General features: G+C 36.2%; 1 protein-coding gene across 6 annotated transcripts; it reads right to left on the bottom strand.

The window, feature by feature from the left end:
- Positions 1-238: 238 nt before the first annotated feature.
- On the bottom strand, positions 239-9,084 carry LOC108994709 (bidirectional sugar transporter SWEET17). Of its 6 annotated transcripts, none has more exons than XM_018970030.2 (7): positions 8,812-9,008; positions 8,664-8,700; positions 8,303-8,525; positions 8,005-8,166; positions 4,358-4,477; positions 2,788-2,958; positions 239-256 (listed from the first exon to the last, which is right to left on the bottom strand). In XM_018970030.2, the coding sequence occupies exons 1-6, from the start codon at positions 8,843-8,845 to the stop codon at positions 2,791-2,793; spliced, it is 744 nt and encodes a 247-aa protein (XP_018825575.1). In that variant the 5' UTR covers positions 8,846-9,008; the 3' UTR covers positions 239-256; positions 2,788-2,790. The 6 variants fall into 6 exon arrangements, with proteins under 6 accessions (XP_018825575.1, XP_018825574.1, XP_035539156.1 ...); XM_018970029.2 differs by lacking the exon at positions 239-256 and adding an exon at positions 2,444-2,709; XM_035683263.1 differs by lacking the exon at positions 239-256 and having other exon boundaries at positions 2,670-2,958; positions 4,354-4,477; positions 8,812-9,084.
- Positions 9,085-19,039: the final 9,955 nt, after the last annotated feature.

Raw genomic sequence — 19,039 nt, 5'->3', positions numbered from 1 at the left:
TGAATGTTGAAATTTGACACAGGAATATTTTGAATTTCTTCAACAGAGCTTAAATCTGAGTTAGTATATTGATATCAAAGCTTTGGCTTTTACAAAAGCTATCTCCGTAGCTAGGAACCGTACCTCTGCATCTTGTCTCCACATCTTAGCTGAGAGAGGGAGAGAGAGAGATTTGGTACGATTTCCAATGTGTTTGTCCAAGATCTAGCCTTCTACTTTAATATGGTCAGGGAATCATGGTGTACCCTGTGGTTCCCTGCATGCATTGAAAGCAGCAACGCTTACATGAAATCTTTCTACAAATAGAAAATGTCATTTGGCCACTTGAATTTTTCTCGGTTCAGGTTTTTTTTAACTTTATCTATATATTTTTACTTAAATGGTTATAGAATTGAAGTTGTGTATTGTTTTTCTTAATAATTAAAGATGCTTAAAAAATATTTGAAAGAAAAAAAATTACGATTGCACTTGTGGTAACTTTTTGGGGAGGGGGGTGTTGTGCCAGGGAATTCATGGAACTGAGTAGTAGTATTTTTCTTATTTATTTAATAGTTAAAAAAAGTGATTATTAGTAAAGTTATGTATTTTTTTAATCATTAAAAATGTTAAAAAAATATTTAAAAGAAAATATAAAAAAAATGTACTAGGAGGCACACTTAGTGGTACACCTATTTTAAGAAAATAAATAAATACGAGATTCACATAAATAAAATTAATTTTTTAATAATAATTTTTATTTTTTTTAAAACGATTGCACGGCACTTACGTACTTTATGACTACATATAGTATTACTCAACCCAAAAATGTTTTACAACTTGTGATATATCGATCGATTCTTCTAGCTAGCTCATTAATTACCAGAAACGAACACTTTGATCATCTCTATAAGTTTTCAAGCAATACAAACAAGATCAGGTTCATTATAAGATTGTCCGGAAGACAGAAAACTCAAGCCCAATTACTTTCCTCCTAAATGGTTGCCTTCAAGCAGACTCACCCTAATTTCTAGCTAGATTTGAGCTTGGGATGTCAACCCAGCTGTTGCTAGCCCAGTTTCTTGTTTTCTTCTTTGAAATATCAATTATGTTTGTAAAATTTAGACAGTTTTTAGTATTTTATCCCAAGAGTAAATATCGAGATAGGAAAAATTATGCGACCAAGTTACACCCACCAATTGTTAAGATGCTAGCTGATGATCATCAGGCACGACACATGATGAGCTTGGTTCTTTGACAAGTAGATTTTTCGTACAAAATGATAGTCGTCCGGGCATGCATGGAAAACGAGATGGGAAGATAGAAATGTGGCCCCAACGTTATCACACCATAAGAAAGGGGCCTAATGTTGGAAGATATGTAGCTCTCAACAAAGGGCCATTGTGGCCATAGGAGTTAATGGCAGTGCTCTCAGCAATCTGAAATACGTTTGAGAAAATCTTTCCACACCCAACGATGGACACTATTCTATAGCTAGCTTATTATATAGACATAAGAAGCTGATCAATACAATCAAAACTTATCACAAGTTGACAGCTTATCATGTAATTCTAGTTTTATCATGCATGCTTCTGTACTGGAACTTGTTTCCTAGTACTAAAACTCTTTGCTCTATTATCTTGACGACCCCGGTTGTCATAGATCCTTAATTAACTGGGTTAATGTCTTTGTGATTAAGTGTACTTGTATTTCCTACAATAATACGCCATATGGAGTTGCAGTAACACGATCTACATGATTTAAAGTTTGGATTTCTTACCTTATAAAACTTATAAAATGGCCTCTTTTTCTAGCTAGCTAGCTAGTTTCCAAGCACAACATTCTATCATCTGTTAAAAGAGAAAAAGAAACACGGAAAGAAGTCCATGCATGTTTCATCAATTGAATTTCTCTCTTAAAGTTTTTGCAAACCACTAAAAATGAACCCTAATCTGTAGATTAGCTAAGATATTGAGTTGAGCTACTAGAGTTCTAGTAAAAGATCAAGTTTAGTGATCTGGCAATTGTCAAAAGTCCTGACGACTGGTGTTACAGCTGGAGCAAACATAGTTTATTGATACAAATAAGGATCTTTTTTTAAAGGTTTATGAAATAGTGATTGCAATATTGGAAGTACTTTTGTAATTACAGTAACTTTCTTTTCAAATAATCCGTACATAATTATGTACGTTTCTTCACATGATCTATTGATCACCTCCTCTAAGAATAATGCTACTCTCACCACTCCCGGTCCCGCTCTTGGTCCCGCTCAGTGTAAAATTATTTTTTTAATATATTTTTTTTTTACTTAATGATTAAGTAAGTATTTTTTAATGATATTATAATTTTTTTTATTTTTTTAAAAAATATTTTATAGTGTTAAAAAATACATGTATAAAAAAGTAAAATAAAAAAACACTACATTTTACACTGAGCGGGACCGAGAGCGGGAGAGGGAGCGGGGGCTGTAGCAGGACTCCTCCTCTAAATATAACATTTTGGCGTCTAAACATGACCTTCCAAAACAAAACTAGAGAACTTAAGCAATTATTATCGATCATAGGTAGCTCGAAATTTAAATTAAGCTAGCTAGAACACGATCGAGCTGTAGTAGTAGTAGTACTCTCACGCACGACACTCAACCCAATTTTAATCTGCAATCGCTTCAAGTAATTTACTTTATATGAATATAGTTGGAAAAATGCACTATACTGCACTGCAGAGAGCTATGATCTGGGAAAACCAACAGAAAGATCAAAATATGTTAACTAATCCAACGAACTAGCAGTGATCTATGTATTACGTGCGTACTTTTCATGTAATTGATCGACTTGAGGTACTGGAGATGAGGGGTTCGGCCTGTTGTTGCCATCCTTCTTCCAGTCTATGATCAGAAACATTTTTGGACAGGTTGGGCTTCCTGTAAATTGCATATAGCACTAGCTGCACTGTTCCAAGTAGAAACCCAGATCCATTCGGTACCTACACCACAAAATCAGTACCCTCTTTTCATACGATTATATACAGTATGTACTGATATTTTCAAAAGGAAACAAGACCACGAGCCTGACAAAATCGCTCGCGCGTGTCATGATACATAGTGCTGTTACAAGCTGCTTGATTGTCGCTAGAATGGACTGGCCCAGAGATGGCCCAAGTTGATAGAAAATAAAAACTTTAAAAGCATTATTGAATGTCTCCTTGTTGGGCCATCCAAAGGTACAACACCATCAGTCGAATACATGTGTCTGTTAATATAAATTATATTACAATAGATTTTTTTAAAGATATCCTAAAATAATGATAATTTACTTTTCAAAATATTTTCATAGATTTCATTTAGTATTTTGTTGCGTAGGTTTTTTTTAATCTTTTAATAATTTTTTCATACTTACACCTATTTTTTTGTCATTAATAAAATCTCACATTCTCATTTTTTTTTTACATCTTATAAGAGGCAAGAAAATATCTTGATCTCTTTTTATAAGCTAGTTGATAAATTTACAACCTCATTTTTTCTATTTATTTACATTTTTCTTTAAAGTCTCTCACTAGTTAATTTGTTTGAATTAGTTTTGTTAGTAAGTACATATATATTACTATCGAGTTAACAATTAGGAGTGAATGCAACAAATCTCACATAATTATTTCTATCTATATTATAGAGACTTTACATATTCAATCTTACAATTTTCAATCTTAGATTCAACAAAAAAGTTTATCTTTGATTACTTAATTTTTATCATTTGTTTCAAAAAACCTTGGTTATTTCTATCTTAATTTTTATCGTTTACTTGAGTCCGATGAAACTCAAGTAAGAGGTTTAGATGAGTGGCTTTAATAATTCAGTTTATCCATAAATAACAACCTTATATGTTTAATGTTAAATGTCGGTAAGTCAGTTACTGTTCATCCCTACATACGACACACTTTACAAATCATCTCCCATGCACCAAATCCTAGTTCCGCCTCTGTATATATATATGATATGCTACATTCTCATGATCTCACTCTTATGTTGATATGGTATTAATTTGAATTTGTTATTTTGAAAAATAAGAATTAATTAAACGGATATATAATACCATATTAACACAGTATGATAAGATCAGTGAAATGAGATTATTATATACAGCATAATTAACTCCTATATATATATAGCTAACTATCACTAATTGATTTGAATCCCACCCCACTTAAATTAGAAAGTTTCCATGAGGTGACCACTCTATGTAATTAAACCATTGTACTAGGAATTATTAGCACTTGCAGATCGAAAATGGTGAAGGGTATGATAAAGAACAAGCACTACTGGACCTCATGGGTGGCAGTGACTATGTATATAATTGTAAAAATGACAGGGAATTAATTACTTACGTACCAAAAGGAAGTAATCGCGCACGAGAAGAGCATAGAAAGCCCAAGTCCCACCGTTCAAGAAGAGAAAAAATGAGAGAAAGAATGGCATGTACTCCACACTCTTGGTTGTCACCACTGTTCTCTGAAAATCACAATTTTTTTCCAGTCTAATAATTAGTGCATGCATGGTTGCCAATAACATGCAAAGATACAATAATTAAAATCTTCCATTTGCTGATATTAGGTGATGAGAGGATTGCAATGGTAGAATAAGGGTGAGATTGACATAAAAGTCTCATTGATGTGTTTATGCACTAAATATACTCATGGCCGAGCTGAAACCTGATCAAATAGTGTTCTATGGAGCCCTTTCCTCGAAGGTATAATATAGAGAGATATTGATGTACAGAAAGATTTAATGTGCTGGCAAAACAAAGGGGAAAAGAATCAAAAGGACACATTATGTAACACCCAGGCCAACATTTAAGGCTAGGACCAAGCCATGCGAAGGCCAACCCATTGGAGAAGGAAACGACGTCGTTTCCTAGAGGTCAGTACCCGTATGTTTTCCTTCTTCTTCCCCACTCCGTGATAGTTTCTCCCTCCCGATTCCATCTCCACCCCGTCACCTCTCCTTTCCAATACTTTCTCTCCCCACTCACCCATGCCACACTTATTTTCCCTCCCATATCCCTCCTCAACAAATTGATCCATCTCTCTCTCTCTCTCTCTCTCTCTCTCTCTCTCTCTCTCTCTCTCTCTCTCTCTCTCTCTCTCGTGTTGCAAACCCAAGCACAATGACCTGCACCACCAAATTGACTACCCCACCGCCTCAACCCTTTGATTTCTCTACCAAATCCCACGCCCAATTCCGTCAGACTCCCCACGCCCACCTCCTCACTAACACCATACATCAACACCGTGAGACGCAAAACCCGCCACCACTCACACATGCAACCATAAACCACCAAGCACGAAGCCAACCGTGCCCAACCACCATAGCCTCCATCATCAACCTGCCTCCCTTAGCCCCTATAGCCAATGTTTTGAATACCGTACCGGATGGCGTACCGGTCAAGACACTGGAACGAAATATTTCGGTACCGGTACCGTTTCGTGTACCGTTTCGGGATAGTCGATATATGAATAAATTATATATATAAATATATATAACAATTATATTCTAAAATAATAGTTTATATATGAATAAATTATATATAAATACATACATACATATAAATTATAAATAGTCTAATCTAAATTGGGGGTCAAAAAATAAACTTGTAGTTTGAAAAAACAAAAAAAAAAAAACACAGGCCGAAATATAGGCCGGTATAGGCCGAAATTTATGCCTAAACGGCCGGTACCGGCCGATACGGCCGGTATTTTGGCCGGTACGGTATATATCTAGTACCTGTACAGGCCGGACGGCCGAAACGAAAAATTTCAGGCGTACCGGCCGGTACGGTACGAAATTAAAAACATTGCCTATAGCACCAAACAACAGCCTCCACGCACGTCCAGCAGGCCACTCAGTGGCGCCACCCAACCTCTGCTTTGCAGCACTACTACCCACCCTATATAAAACCACCAAAAGCCCCTATTTTCCCTACTCCCATAAACAGAGCCCTTGCTTCCTGCACGTGAGCCACAAGTCGCAGCCATGCACCTTCCTCTATTCAACCACCACCCCATAGGAATCAACCACAAAAAGTGACGCCAGAAGCCTCCCACCAGTCTAGATCCTCCACATGTCTTCCCCGTAAATCCTCCGTTGCAAAATCTCTCCTTTCACTCTGTTATTCTCAAGTTGAGACCACGGTGCCATTTCTTCCCGTAACACTCTACCACACAGAGGAAACCGCCATGACTGGCATTTCCGTCCGACCACCCAGGATCCGCAGCTGCACCTCCCTCCTCCATTGGTGAGTTTACTCGGTCTCTCCCTCTCTCACACACACCTCTCTATGCCTTTCTTGGCTTTTTTTCGTTCCAGAGTCCCCACTCCTTTAAAATGGAGATGGGCTATGGGCCTCAAGCCCCTTAGGTCAAGTAGCCCTTCTTAATAGTCTTAAGTGGGTTGGCTTTCACATGAGCTTATATAAAAATGGGGAGTGATGATGTTTTTTGGGTTATGATTATCAGTTAAATGAAGTCTAGGTTATTTAGGTATTTTAGATTTTAATTAGAAAGTGCGTGCTTAATTAGATAGTTACATACTATTGAAAATTTACATAAGTTATGTGTTTATTTTATAGGCGACGATTGATATTCGATGTAAGCGGAATTCCTATGCTAAACTTTTCATAAAAAAAATGAACTGAGGTTGATTTTGAAAAAATATGCATGTTTTGTTATGAAAAGAAATTTGAAACAAGCTCAATTGTTGGTTCTGTATTACGCATGAAATCTATATAAAAGAGGAAAGTATTTTTGTCATAACTGGTGTAGACATGAGCAGATTTTTAACATTCTGTTTCTAACTATGCAAAAAGAACGAATATGAAATCTAAAAATTTGTATATGTTATGTGATATTTTGAATCTGTTTTGAATATGTGAAAATGATATGAAATTGTTCAGTACTTTGTTTTGATATGATGTAGCATCTGAAAAACCTTTGGCATGACTTTCTAATTTTGTATCTGATTCTATATCTGGTCATGATCCAATGATTCTTCTTCTATTTTGCTCTAATATATGGCCCTGTCACGGGTGATAATAGTGGTCTCTGCCCTTATCATGGGTGATAATGGTGACCTCTGGCCCTGTCATGAGATATAATAGTGACATATGGCCCTACCATGGGATACAATAGTGGTATCTGGCCCCGTCGCAAGATATAATAGTGGTCTCTGTTCTAAGTGTCATCACTTTGGTATCATGGTGATTTATGTTCTGGTTGGTTTTTCGTAAAATGCACAACCCTATCACAGGGTTAAACATGGTTTATGTTCTAATATGATGCTTTGATATGGTATGATAAGATGATGATGTTCAATCATGTTATGCTAAAAGACATTTTTGAATATGAACATTTTGAACTGTTGCTCTGATATTATGATAACATGTTTTGGATCTGTATTCTGAAACTAACATTCTGAACTCTATAAAAAAGCTCATGTTTATATACTAGTATATGTTCTCTGCTTACTAAGTTGTTAATAACTCATCCTTCATTTTTATAATATTTTAAGATATTTTGGATGTTTCGGCTAAGAATCAAGAATAGAAAGCATGGGTATGACTATGTGAGCATAGTGGATTAAGCACTAAAGAATGTCATGGTTATTTGGAGAATTTTATTCAGTAAATTTGTTTTGTTCTAATGACATGGTATGTTGAGAAATTGAAGTTTATATTAAGAATTTGTGGTGTTAGTAGTTAATTATTTGTACTAGTGGAGTTAAAACAATGAGATTTATATGTAGTTGAGAGATTGAAGTCTATATATGTACTGTTATATATGATTTTAAGTGAAAGATAGTAACCATCCGTGACCGGGGCGTTACATCTAAAACCTAGGATTTCTTTCCCTTTAATTGTGAATTAGTTGATTGAATATGTTCCTACGTTAACTGTTCGTTTTGTTTAGGTACTGGTCATCAGAAGAACATGATCAAATACATATATATATATATATATTGATAATCAAGCCTTCCATTCTTACCATGACGGCTAGAGGTGAGCTGTACATTGCAATGTTAAGCCCTGCACCCAGGAACCCTACAGCATCAATACGTGTCTCTCCCTGCAATGCCAATTGAGTAACTAGAATCGCTGCTGCTAGGAAGCCCACATCCAACAACCCGACAAGAATGACTGTCATAGCCTGGATTTTTTTGTTTTGCACATGTAGTTAATGTCATGATCTGTTGATAGATCATTTGTTAACACTTAGCTATGTATGTGTGTGTGTGATGATCAGTAGCTAGTTAGGATGACATCATGATGAACATGGTGTTTACCTTAGATCTTGCAGGCGCATATATAAGAAATAAAGTGACGTAGATAGTTTCGACAAGGATGCCAAAACCATTAACAGTGGCCACGAGTAATTCCCCTGCCTTTATAATTCCATAGTAAGTCCACAAAGATGAATTCAACAATGTGCAGATGTAAGGAAGGCTCTCAAACTGCTCTGTCGACCGCTGCTTTATTATTCTCCAAAATGTTCCGCTGCATTCACAACTGAATCAATATTAATGCTAATTTTGCAGTATTAATAATAAACTTATAAATTACAACGCACGCTAGCTTCAGAAATAGAAGATCGTATAAAGATCAAGGACTGCAATTAGCTGATCTATACAAGTCTTTCCAGCTTACACGGGGGAAAGAAACATTAGTACTGAGATGATGTTGCCTGCAAATGGCGGAAGGAACCCTCAGTTTACTTATATATCATTCTTCCCATGCATGTAAATAAATGAGGAATTAAAGAAGTAAGAAGTAGAGTGGTAATGGATTCTCTTACCTATGATCCCAATATAAAAACTCAGTTCTTCCATGTCAATACTTGAAAGTCAGAACTGAAGGGGGTTTCTGTTAGGGGAAGAAGATGGGGATTTAAGGGAGCTAGACAGAGAGGGAGAGGTGTAAAACAGATGTAAATTCCTCTCAGTCAGTAACTTTCCAGAGACTACAATGATTACAGGGAAATGATTGACAGATCAAGGTGGAGTAGTTGTTGGGAGTTAAGAGAGCTAGCTGTCATGGACGTGAGACGTGCATCACATGTGCATTAACAAGGGGGAAGAAAGGGCAGCGAGTTTTCCCCAAACGCCATATCCTGACCATAATAAATGGGGGGGGGCCAATGTTATATACTGACATGAGAACTAGTTGGCTGTTGGGTTGATAATAACGTGACAAGCTAATCCACTTTATCTGCAATTCGGATTCATTCCAATACACCCGTACTCAAGCATTGAAGCAGATGATGAATAATGTTAAGTGAGTACTCTTATGAACAAGTTTCAAATGTATCAGTTTGGTGTAAATCTTTTATAACAAGGAGATTCCATTAAGGAAAAATAATGAGTTTTTACACTTTTTCATAATGCTCGGGATCCATTTTTCTTATAAAAGAACTACGCTAGACTTGTATATTTAAAACATGTATATATCATTACTTCTAATAATAAATGTTAGTAAGTAACTAAATAAGGATCGATGGACATCAATCACTTTGTATTTATGTATACATATACACATTATAAATTGTTAGGTTATATTTTAGGACATAATATAAATATTTAGTTGATGCAATACATATATATATACATATAAATAATGAAATACTTTAATCATATAGAGAAATAATCTTATAAATTAACGTATATATATAAATAATGCCCGTCCGCTAGTTTAAAATGTGAATATATAAATTAAATTCTGATATATTAATGGGGAAAAAGCTGTTAAAACACTGAGATCGTAGATTAAAAACATAACAAAAACAATATTAATGAGAACGTCGGGGGTTGGGGGGACTGGGGAGGCCATGCATGTACCCATGATTTATGGAATTAAGTAAAAACATGATGAAAAGTATATATATAGACATAAGGCCAGCAGACGATGATCTTGATCAATTTTCCTCCATCGGGCAGTACTTTAAGTACTCATTCTCAGAAGGTTGCATGAAAAGCGGGTGAGGGAGTAATTAAATATATATATAGATATATATATATATATATATATATTTGCACAAAGTAGTATCAAGCATGCACACATGACACAGAATTTTAATGTGCTACGGCTACAGAGTTGCAGGGGATTTTATTCCAAAGGATATTACAATCACGCACAGTGAGTTACAAGAATGTCACTTTACTCACTCAATCTCAAATCTCTAAGGCTTTTTCTCTCGCTTAATATGCTATCTCACCTTTACCTCTCTTTGTTCACTCTGATTTGTTGAACCCTACCCACAAGAGAACAAGCATTACATATATATAGTGAAAACGGTGCTAGAAATCCTAAACGGCAAAACTTTGTTCTTCATTCGAGCGGGTGTTGAGCGCTCCTAGAACAAATAGCCAATCAAACATTAGCTCGAGTGGTCTGTCAAGCGCTACTCGAGTGAACACTAGGGTTAGTGTTTTGCTCGAGCCTAGCATCACACGATCCTTGAGTGAACAATCTATCTAATCTTCGCTCGAGCTCACTGTCAAGCACACATCAAACGAACTGATATGTTGAGCTTTGCTTGAGCGCCAAGTCGAGCGAACTTCCTATCTATGCCTTTTTTGCTCACAAACCAAGCTCCACATGCAATCCAACAATTTACGTTCAGGCACTGCTTTTTTCTAGTCCTTGTGTACATGCAACTTGCTTCTCGCAAAACTTGACTTAAATGATTAAGTGTAAAAATGAAACTGTATCTCCTTGAATGTGGGATGCAAGTCTCAAGGATGGAATGCATTAAATTAAAAGTATTTTTTTGTTTTGGATGAAAATTCATTTTTCGCTCCAAAAGATATTTTGGGACAATCGTCTTTAGATGAATATTTTTGGTCCCAAAAGCTTTTTTGGGACACAAATTGTATTTTTGGGATGAAACTGTTTTCCCAAAAAATGTTCTCTCTTGTACACAAGGGGGGACGGGTAGACTAGTGCACAAACAAACAAACTGTTACATTGCTTACAGTAATTATAAGAAAAACAAAATGAAAAAAAAATGATAATAGATCAATGGTTTGGGTCCCTGCTTAGAGGGAGTCATTTGAAGCAGTTTGCTATTGTCTAATGAATGGATTGAGAGCTGGTGGTTAAGGATTGAGGTACTGCAAGCAATTTTCTAACTATTTTGTTGGAGATTTCCACTTTCAGTACCATTTATGTGTCTTCATTCAAGAAAAGCATGAACAAAACAGGATTTCTTGAGTGGAAGAGGTAGGATCGCCAGTAGGGCACGAGACTATATATACCAGCATGCAAGTGAGGTACATGCAAGTTATCTATTTCTGGCAAATATGAGGTCGAAGTGCATTGCGTATACTGTTTAGGACCCTACTACTATGCTGCTCATCGATAACCACCAGGCGTGCCACACAGTATAAATTATATTTTTTTTTTTCCTTTCAAAATCTTTAAACTAGGGGTTGGCAGAGGGGCCCCGCCTAGCTTCCTCCCCGCCCCGCATGGAGAGGGCCTAGCGGGAGCGGGATGACCGTAGTGTGGCCCCGCCCCGCCCCCCACTCCGCTCTACATATATAATTTTTTATTTATTCATATATATATAAATATATTGTATGTAGATATATACAATTTATTAAAAATTTAAAATTATATTCAAGTCATTGGATTGTCGTGACCTCATAGGCTAACATTTATATAGGAGGCGAAGATAATACAATAGTCATCCTTAAGCAATGTGAGACTTAGTAGTAAATCCCACATTGTTTAAGGATGACTATTGTATTACCTTGACCTCCAATATAAAGATTGGCTTAAGAGGTCAAGACAATCCAAAATCTAACTCTAATGAGTTTAAGTTCTTTTTATATTTATAAATTTTAATTTATTATTTAAATTATATTATAATTTAGGTCTAATAAATTTTTTTGGACCAAAAATATATTTTTTTAAACACAATGTGTTGGCCTAGGCAAGGGGCGAGGCGGATGGGGTTTTTTCTCCCTCATCCGCCTCCAGTGGGCGGGGGGTGGGGGAAAAACCCCAACCCCTGCATGGTGCAGGGCGAGGTGCGGGGGAGGGCACCCCCCGCCCCACACCATGCGGGTTTCACCCATACTTTAAACATTTTTAAATACTAAAAAAAATTAAAAAATATATATATCAATACACTAATAGTCACTTCTTTAATCATTAAAAAAATTAAATACATGAACGATAAAAATGAGAGACAAAACTATAGAACTTTGGCCAGCGCATGCAGCTCACACACTTCTCCACTCGAAACTCCTCTCAAGTATGCCTTCTGGTGGAGCACATGCACCACTTGGGTCCTAAAGGTCATGACATATTAGACATTTTTCGATCTAGGATAAAAAATTTAAAAAGAAAATAAAGGAAAACACAACTAAGATTATATCAGATAAAAATAGGCCGAGAGGATGAAAGAGAGGCCGGAGGAGATGAGATCTCAGCACCCCCTCTTGTGAAGAATTGGTTCCTTGTCGAGAGATGTGAGGGCATTTTTCTTACAGTTACTAATCAGATGTTAGAGAGAGATTGTAATTATTATTAATCATATTAGAATAATACTTTAATTATAAATATATTATATAAAAATAATCTCATAAATTAATATGATTTGATGCGATTTATTATATTATAAATTATTTTTATTTTAAAATAAATCTAACTGACCACGTTATAAAGACACGTGATCAATAGTTGGTTTTTAGTTGTTGGAAAAATAGACCTTTTGTTCTGTGTCCTCATTGGCCAGGTTGTAGGTTGGGCTCCATATGTACAACTCAAAATTCACAACAAATCTCCCAATCAATTCACCGGTAAAATGGTCAAATTAGGCCATATTTTGTTCTCTGTTTTTTTTCTTTTTTCTTTTTTTTGTGTGTGTGTGTGTGAACATATATAATCTAATATTATATTTTTCCACGTGTGAAATGGAACACTAATGCATTAACATCTGACGCTTGATATTTTCATGGCAGTTGTCAAGGTCATGATCATCATGTCTCGTGGCCAACAGCACTAATCGATGTGTACGTCTGCGACTGCACCCCCAAAATTATGGAGGAGGTAAAAGAAATGATTTCATATAACAGTGCGGAGTTAACATGTCCGAAAAAATTACTTTACCTTTCAAGCTGTATCGTTATACTTGACCGTTTAGAAAAAAAAAAAAATTTATTTTTTTATTTAATAATTAAGAAGCAATTTTAAATATATTAGTATATTTTTTATTTTTAAAAAATATTAAAAAATATAAATATAAAAATATAAAAAATTATAAAAATAACTAACAGTCAAAATTAACCGCAGAGTAGCCCGATTCTAAAACTAGAGTGGAAGGGTCACGGGTCACCACCACTTTAATTTTTTTGCTGAAAAAATAGACAAGATGGTTGAGTAGCTCATACTATTTTGGTTGTCTTCTTCAGCTTGCCCACTCCAATTAATTATGAAAGAGCCCACATGGTAGACCCCGATGTCTAAAGTGAATCAAAACATGATGACCCATGTTGGCATATGATCGATCTCTATTTGCACATGTTGTTTTTATCTTCAACCTAAAATATCTTTGAATATATATTTAAGTCTTCGTTTGGAAGTAAAATTTATCTCAACTCATCATTACAATTTTTTAAAATCACAATACAAAATATAATAAATAATTTAATTTTTTTCAAATCCTAAAATAATAATAATAATAATACATAATAATATTTTAATAGTATTTTATTATCTCAACTCAACTCAACTCAGTTTAACATCTAAACGCTTAAAGTTTTGAATTTTTTTTCATATTCATGTATGTGGAAATCCAATAAAAGATGAAGAAGTGCATTGATTTATGGTGCCAAAATGATGCAAAGGATCCAAGTCAAATGATGTTAAGTTGTCAGATTGTATGTTGATGGTGCTGAATTACCTAGAGATGACTGGTCAGCTCAAATAGAGTAGGAAACATTGTTTCCAAAAACAATGACTTTTTCTTGATTTGGGGCAGTTAATTTGAGCACATATCAGTATTTTAATCATAACTTTGACTATGTGTATCGAGTTTGTGCATATGACTCCAATTCGGAAAACTCTTTTCGGCGTAGACGCCGTGGTCACCAAGCTATGAGCATTGTTTTCGAGCCAAAAATCATATGTCTTCCCCTTCAAATCTCCAATTTTAGATATTTTTTGCATTTTAAGTTAATATTTCATTTCTCGATTAGGAAGTGATTTTTAGCCTATTTTGGCCAAATTTTTCTGCAAATTGCTTCTTTATTTATGTATTTATTATGATTTTTCTATTTTTGATAAAATCCTGATATTTTCGGATTTACAACTATTTCCACCCAGCTTGTGGGTTTAATTGGACATTCTAGAGTTTTTGATAATTTTCAATTGAAAACGGAGTTGTTTTCTCTATGTTTTGGGAGAATTTTTTGTCTTCTTTATTTCGATTATCTGTTGAAACTAGCCGCCAAAATTAATCTAAATTATGTTTAGTGTCAATTGGCATCACCTGTGGTGATATCTCATCAGTTTCAATAGCTGGTGGTCGTGGATGTGGTCGTCGTGGGAAGGTTCCGAACAAAATATCAAGTTTTTCATAGTTAACATAAAGTAAACATACTTAACAAAAGGTTTTTTTATAAAATATTTCATGCTGAGAACATAAAATCATAATTTTTCATACATATGCTATGACATGCAAGATTTATCTTAGTTTATCTAACTTATCTTACTTGTCATACTGACCCACAGACTTAACCCTATGTACAAAGTTGTGCACCAGCCCCACATCTCCGAGCCTTAAAGAAAGCTGTTAATAGTATTCTAGTATACTATGATGGACCACGCTTAGTTTCATGGCTTGTATATCCACCCATAAATCGCATTAGTACCATGCATTTGAATGACCATTGGATTAACTGTTTTAAGCTTATCTTACACTTGATCTTATGAAAACTTACGTATCTTATGTAATGTTAGACATATAAAATGCATAATACATACATAACTATAATATGCAGAATGAAACATAATGAATGACGTACTTGCAAATATCATGACATGCGTGGTACATAAACACTGACTTCCAAAGAAATGGCTTTAATAATAATATATATAACTAGCTAACGTATGCTAATCCTAATTTATGATCAAGTTACTTATCTTGTAATGCTAATCAAACACTTATTTCCTTTCATGGGCTCGACCGCTGCACTTATGGAGATTTATGGTTTTTTTTTTTTTTTCAAATAACACACGGAATGGAGATATTTATAGAGAGATTTAGGAGAGGGTGCTAACGAGTTTAGTTGGACTCGATTAATACATGTAGTGACACTAATCTGATGAATACTCAGTTGTGATCATCTAAGAAGAGAGTTTGAACTTAAAAACATGATCTAGCAATTTATTCAATAGGATTGATTGTGTCTGAGACTACGTAGCGGATTTCAATTAGTGATCATTTTAAATTGAAATAAATTTCTAATGACCGACCTATAAATTCCAAAATGAGCCTAACTCGTTAATAACAAATGGGATTTAACCTAGTTATTGAGTTTAATAAAACTCCTAATCAACTTTAATAATTTATTACTAGTGGGCTTATCCAATATGACACATTAAATATAATTTTGGCACAATAAAAGTTATCAATATTCCGACCGTAGAATTATTGGGCTGAGTCGTTATAAATTCTAATATCAGATGTTTTAGATGTGGCAAACCAAGACATCGAGCAACTGATTGTAGAGAACTCGTTAATCTGAAAGGCAAAAATTTCCTGATTAAAAAAGAAATGGTAGAAGAAGCTAAAGAAATTGGGGAACCTTTGTATGATGACGAGAAGGATGGAGACGTGTTGTATGGTGATGGTCATGTGACCCTAGTTGTTCACAAGAGTCTATTGGCTCCCAAGGGTGCTTCAAGAGATGATTGGTTGAGAACCAATATTTTTTAGTTGCCGATAAAGTTTGTGAGATGATTATTAACAATGACAGTTGTGAGAATGTGGTGTCTAAAGAGGCTATGCAAAAGTTACAGTTGAAGACAGACCGCCATCCAAAGCCTTATAAATTGTCATGGCTAAATAAGGACAGAGAGATAATAGTAGATAGACAATGCATAGTATCCTTTTCGATTGGCGAAAAATATTTTAATAATGCTTGGTGTGATGTCATCTCTATGGATGCTTATCATGTGTTATTAAACAAGCCTTGGCAGTATGATCGTAGTGTTACACACGATGGGCAAAAGAATACGTATTTCCTTAGCATCAAAAGGAAGAAGATCGTATTGGCACCTCGCCGGGAAGGAACCACTCATACCCCAATAGCCAATAGTACTAACCTACTTTCTATGTCCACGTTTCTAGAGAAGATTGAGCGTGAAGATGTGATTTACGTTTTTCTGCCTTGTGGGAATAATGAAGCAGACATAGACCCAAATTTGCCACCAGAGGTGCAGCAATTGCTAGCAAAGTTCTCTGATATGATGCCAGAAGATCTTCCTCCTAGATTGCCACCTATGAGGGATATTTAGCATCATATTGACTTTGTTATGGGGTTGAGCTTGTCAAATAGACTAGTGTATCGCCTCAGTCCTAAATAATCTGAAGACTTGTAACGCCAGGTTATGGAGTTATTGGAGAGAGGCTACATCCGTGAGAGCATGAGTCCATATGCAGTTTATGCCCTTCTGGTACCGAAGAAAGATGGTTCTTGGCATATGTGCGTAGACAGTAAAGCGATCAACAGAATCAGAGCGAAGTACAGATTTCCAATTCCCTACTTGGATGACATGTTGGATTAACTGTCCGGCTCTAAAGTCTTCTGAAAAATTGACCTTTAAGGCGGATACCACCAGATCCAGCTAAGGCCTAAAAATGAGTAGAAAATAGCGTTCAAGACACAGCATGGTTTGTATGAGTGGATGGTCATGCCTTTTGGACTATCCAATGCACCTAGCACATTCATGAGATTCATACAACAGGTTTTACGGCCTTTTATGGGAAAATTCGTTGTTGTTTGCTTCGACGATATCCTCATTTATAGTCCGACATGGGCATATCACCTCCAAGCTATTTTTGAGATGTTGAGGAATGAGTGTTTGTTTGTCAATGAGAAGAAGTGTTCTTTCTTTACTACTTCTATCACTTTCCTTGGTTTACTTGTGTCAACTGATAGTGTTCATGCAGATTAATCAAAGTTAGATGCAATTTTGGAGTGGCCCAGACCTAATACCTTGCACGATGTCAAGTTTTTCCATGGATTGGAATTCTTCTAACTCCGGTTCATCAGAAATCTCAACACTCTGATTACCCTTATCACAAAGTGCCTCAAGGGACGTGCATTCTAATGGTCTAAGGAGGCAAAGACTAGTTTTCAACTGGTCAAGTAGAAGATGACAAAAGCACCAATTTTGACTTTCCAGATTTTGAGAAGGTGTTTGAGGTTAATTGTGATGCATTTGGGGTTGGCATTGGTGGTATTTTGAGCCAAGAGGGACGCCCGATAGCCTTTTTTAGTGATAAGCTGTCTAACTCCAAAGAAATTTTCCACTTATGATCTAGAGTTCTACGCCGTCATTTAGTCCCTGAAACATTGACGGCACTACTTGGAACAGAAAAAGTTCATCCTTATCACTGACCACAAGGCTTTGAAGTACATCAAAGCATACTTAGAGGAGTTCACATTTTCCTTGAGGCACCAATCAGGAAACTTGAACCGTGTTGTAGATGCAACACCCGAGCCTAATACCTAGCCCGTTTTATTTTTTAGTTTATAGGTATGAAAGCCCATTTGGGATTGTGAGTAAAATTTTTGGAAGAGAGTACGAGCCTAAGATTTTTTTGGAGGAATATGATTTTTCAATAGGTTTGATAATTAGGTTTAAAATTTTTTAATGGACCAAGTGGATTTTCATCTGAAAAATTTTTGGGACAAGTGTTTTTATTTTAGGTTGAGTCTGGCCCAAAACTTAGGGAAAAAACTCATGTATTAATCCCATGCAAGATCCAAGACATGGGCCAAATTTTTTCAGCTTAAAGAGCCCTAACCCGCGAAAACAATTCCAAACTCCATGACATGCACGGTTTCACTTCCGTTCCCACTATATGCACGCTTCAATCACGTACATGTTCCACGGATTGCCGATGCATGTCTTTCCTTCTTTCCCTCTCTAGGGATTTTATATTCAATCCACTATATGTATGCGTGTCACATCCATCCATCATGCATGAAGAAACCCCAAGCTACCGCTACCCTCTTTTCATGACCTCAACCATCCAAACCCCTCAAACCATCTACCTTCCATTGTAAACCACGACCATCACCACAACTGAGAGCCAAACGTGCCGAAAACCACCCAAGCCCCACTGTAAGCCACCACCCTCTTCATGAACTCATCACGTTCTCCCATGTTTTCCCACTCCCGAAACTAAGTCGTGCCTCAACCAACTGAGACCTCCACTCCATCATCACTAGCAAGGCCAGCCCGAGATGACAAGTGGCATGTCTGTGGTGTTTTTGCATTAAAAAGCCAACTACGTGCATCCCAGCCATTGTTAGCACCACCATGAACCCAACAACCCATGTTATTTAGCAACCGAAACAGAGCACATGCTCCCTTCACATCGAGCCACAACCCAGCCACCCACAGCACCAACTCTTTTCACCTCATCATTACCTACTGAGAAAACAACTCCGGCCATTGCCACCCCGGGTTTGTCATTCGTTGACCTTCTCGATAAGCCCACAACCTCGTTTCCCCTCACAGTACCCTCTGTCCATTGCATCTCACAGTGAGTTTCATCTCTCTCCTGCACGTTTTGCTCTCTCTCTCTCTCTCTCTCTCTATCATGTTCAGTTGCTTAACACGATGGTCTCTTTGCTGACCACCCAATTCCACCACACCGTGCTCTCTATCACGGGTCCTCTGTGCTCGTTGGGTAAGCCACGCCGCACATCCCTTTAGTTCTGAAATCAATATGTGTTTTGTTTTAAGATGGGCGTTAAGTTTTGATTTCAGTCTGTCAAACG

This window comes from Juglans regia, chromosome 12 (assembly GCF_001411555.2).
Source record: "Juglans regia cultivar Chandler chromosome 12, Walnut 2.0, whole genome shotgun sequence".
Classification (NCBI taxonomy): Eukaryota; Viridiplantae; Streptophyta; class Magnoliopsida; order Fagales; family Juglandaceae; genus Juglans; species Juglans regia.
This window is presented reverse-complemented; position numbering and strand designations above follow the sequence as displayed.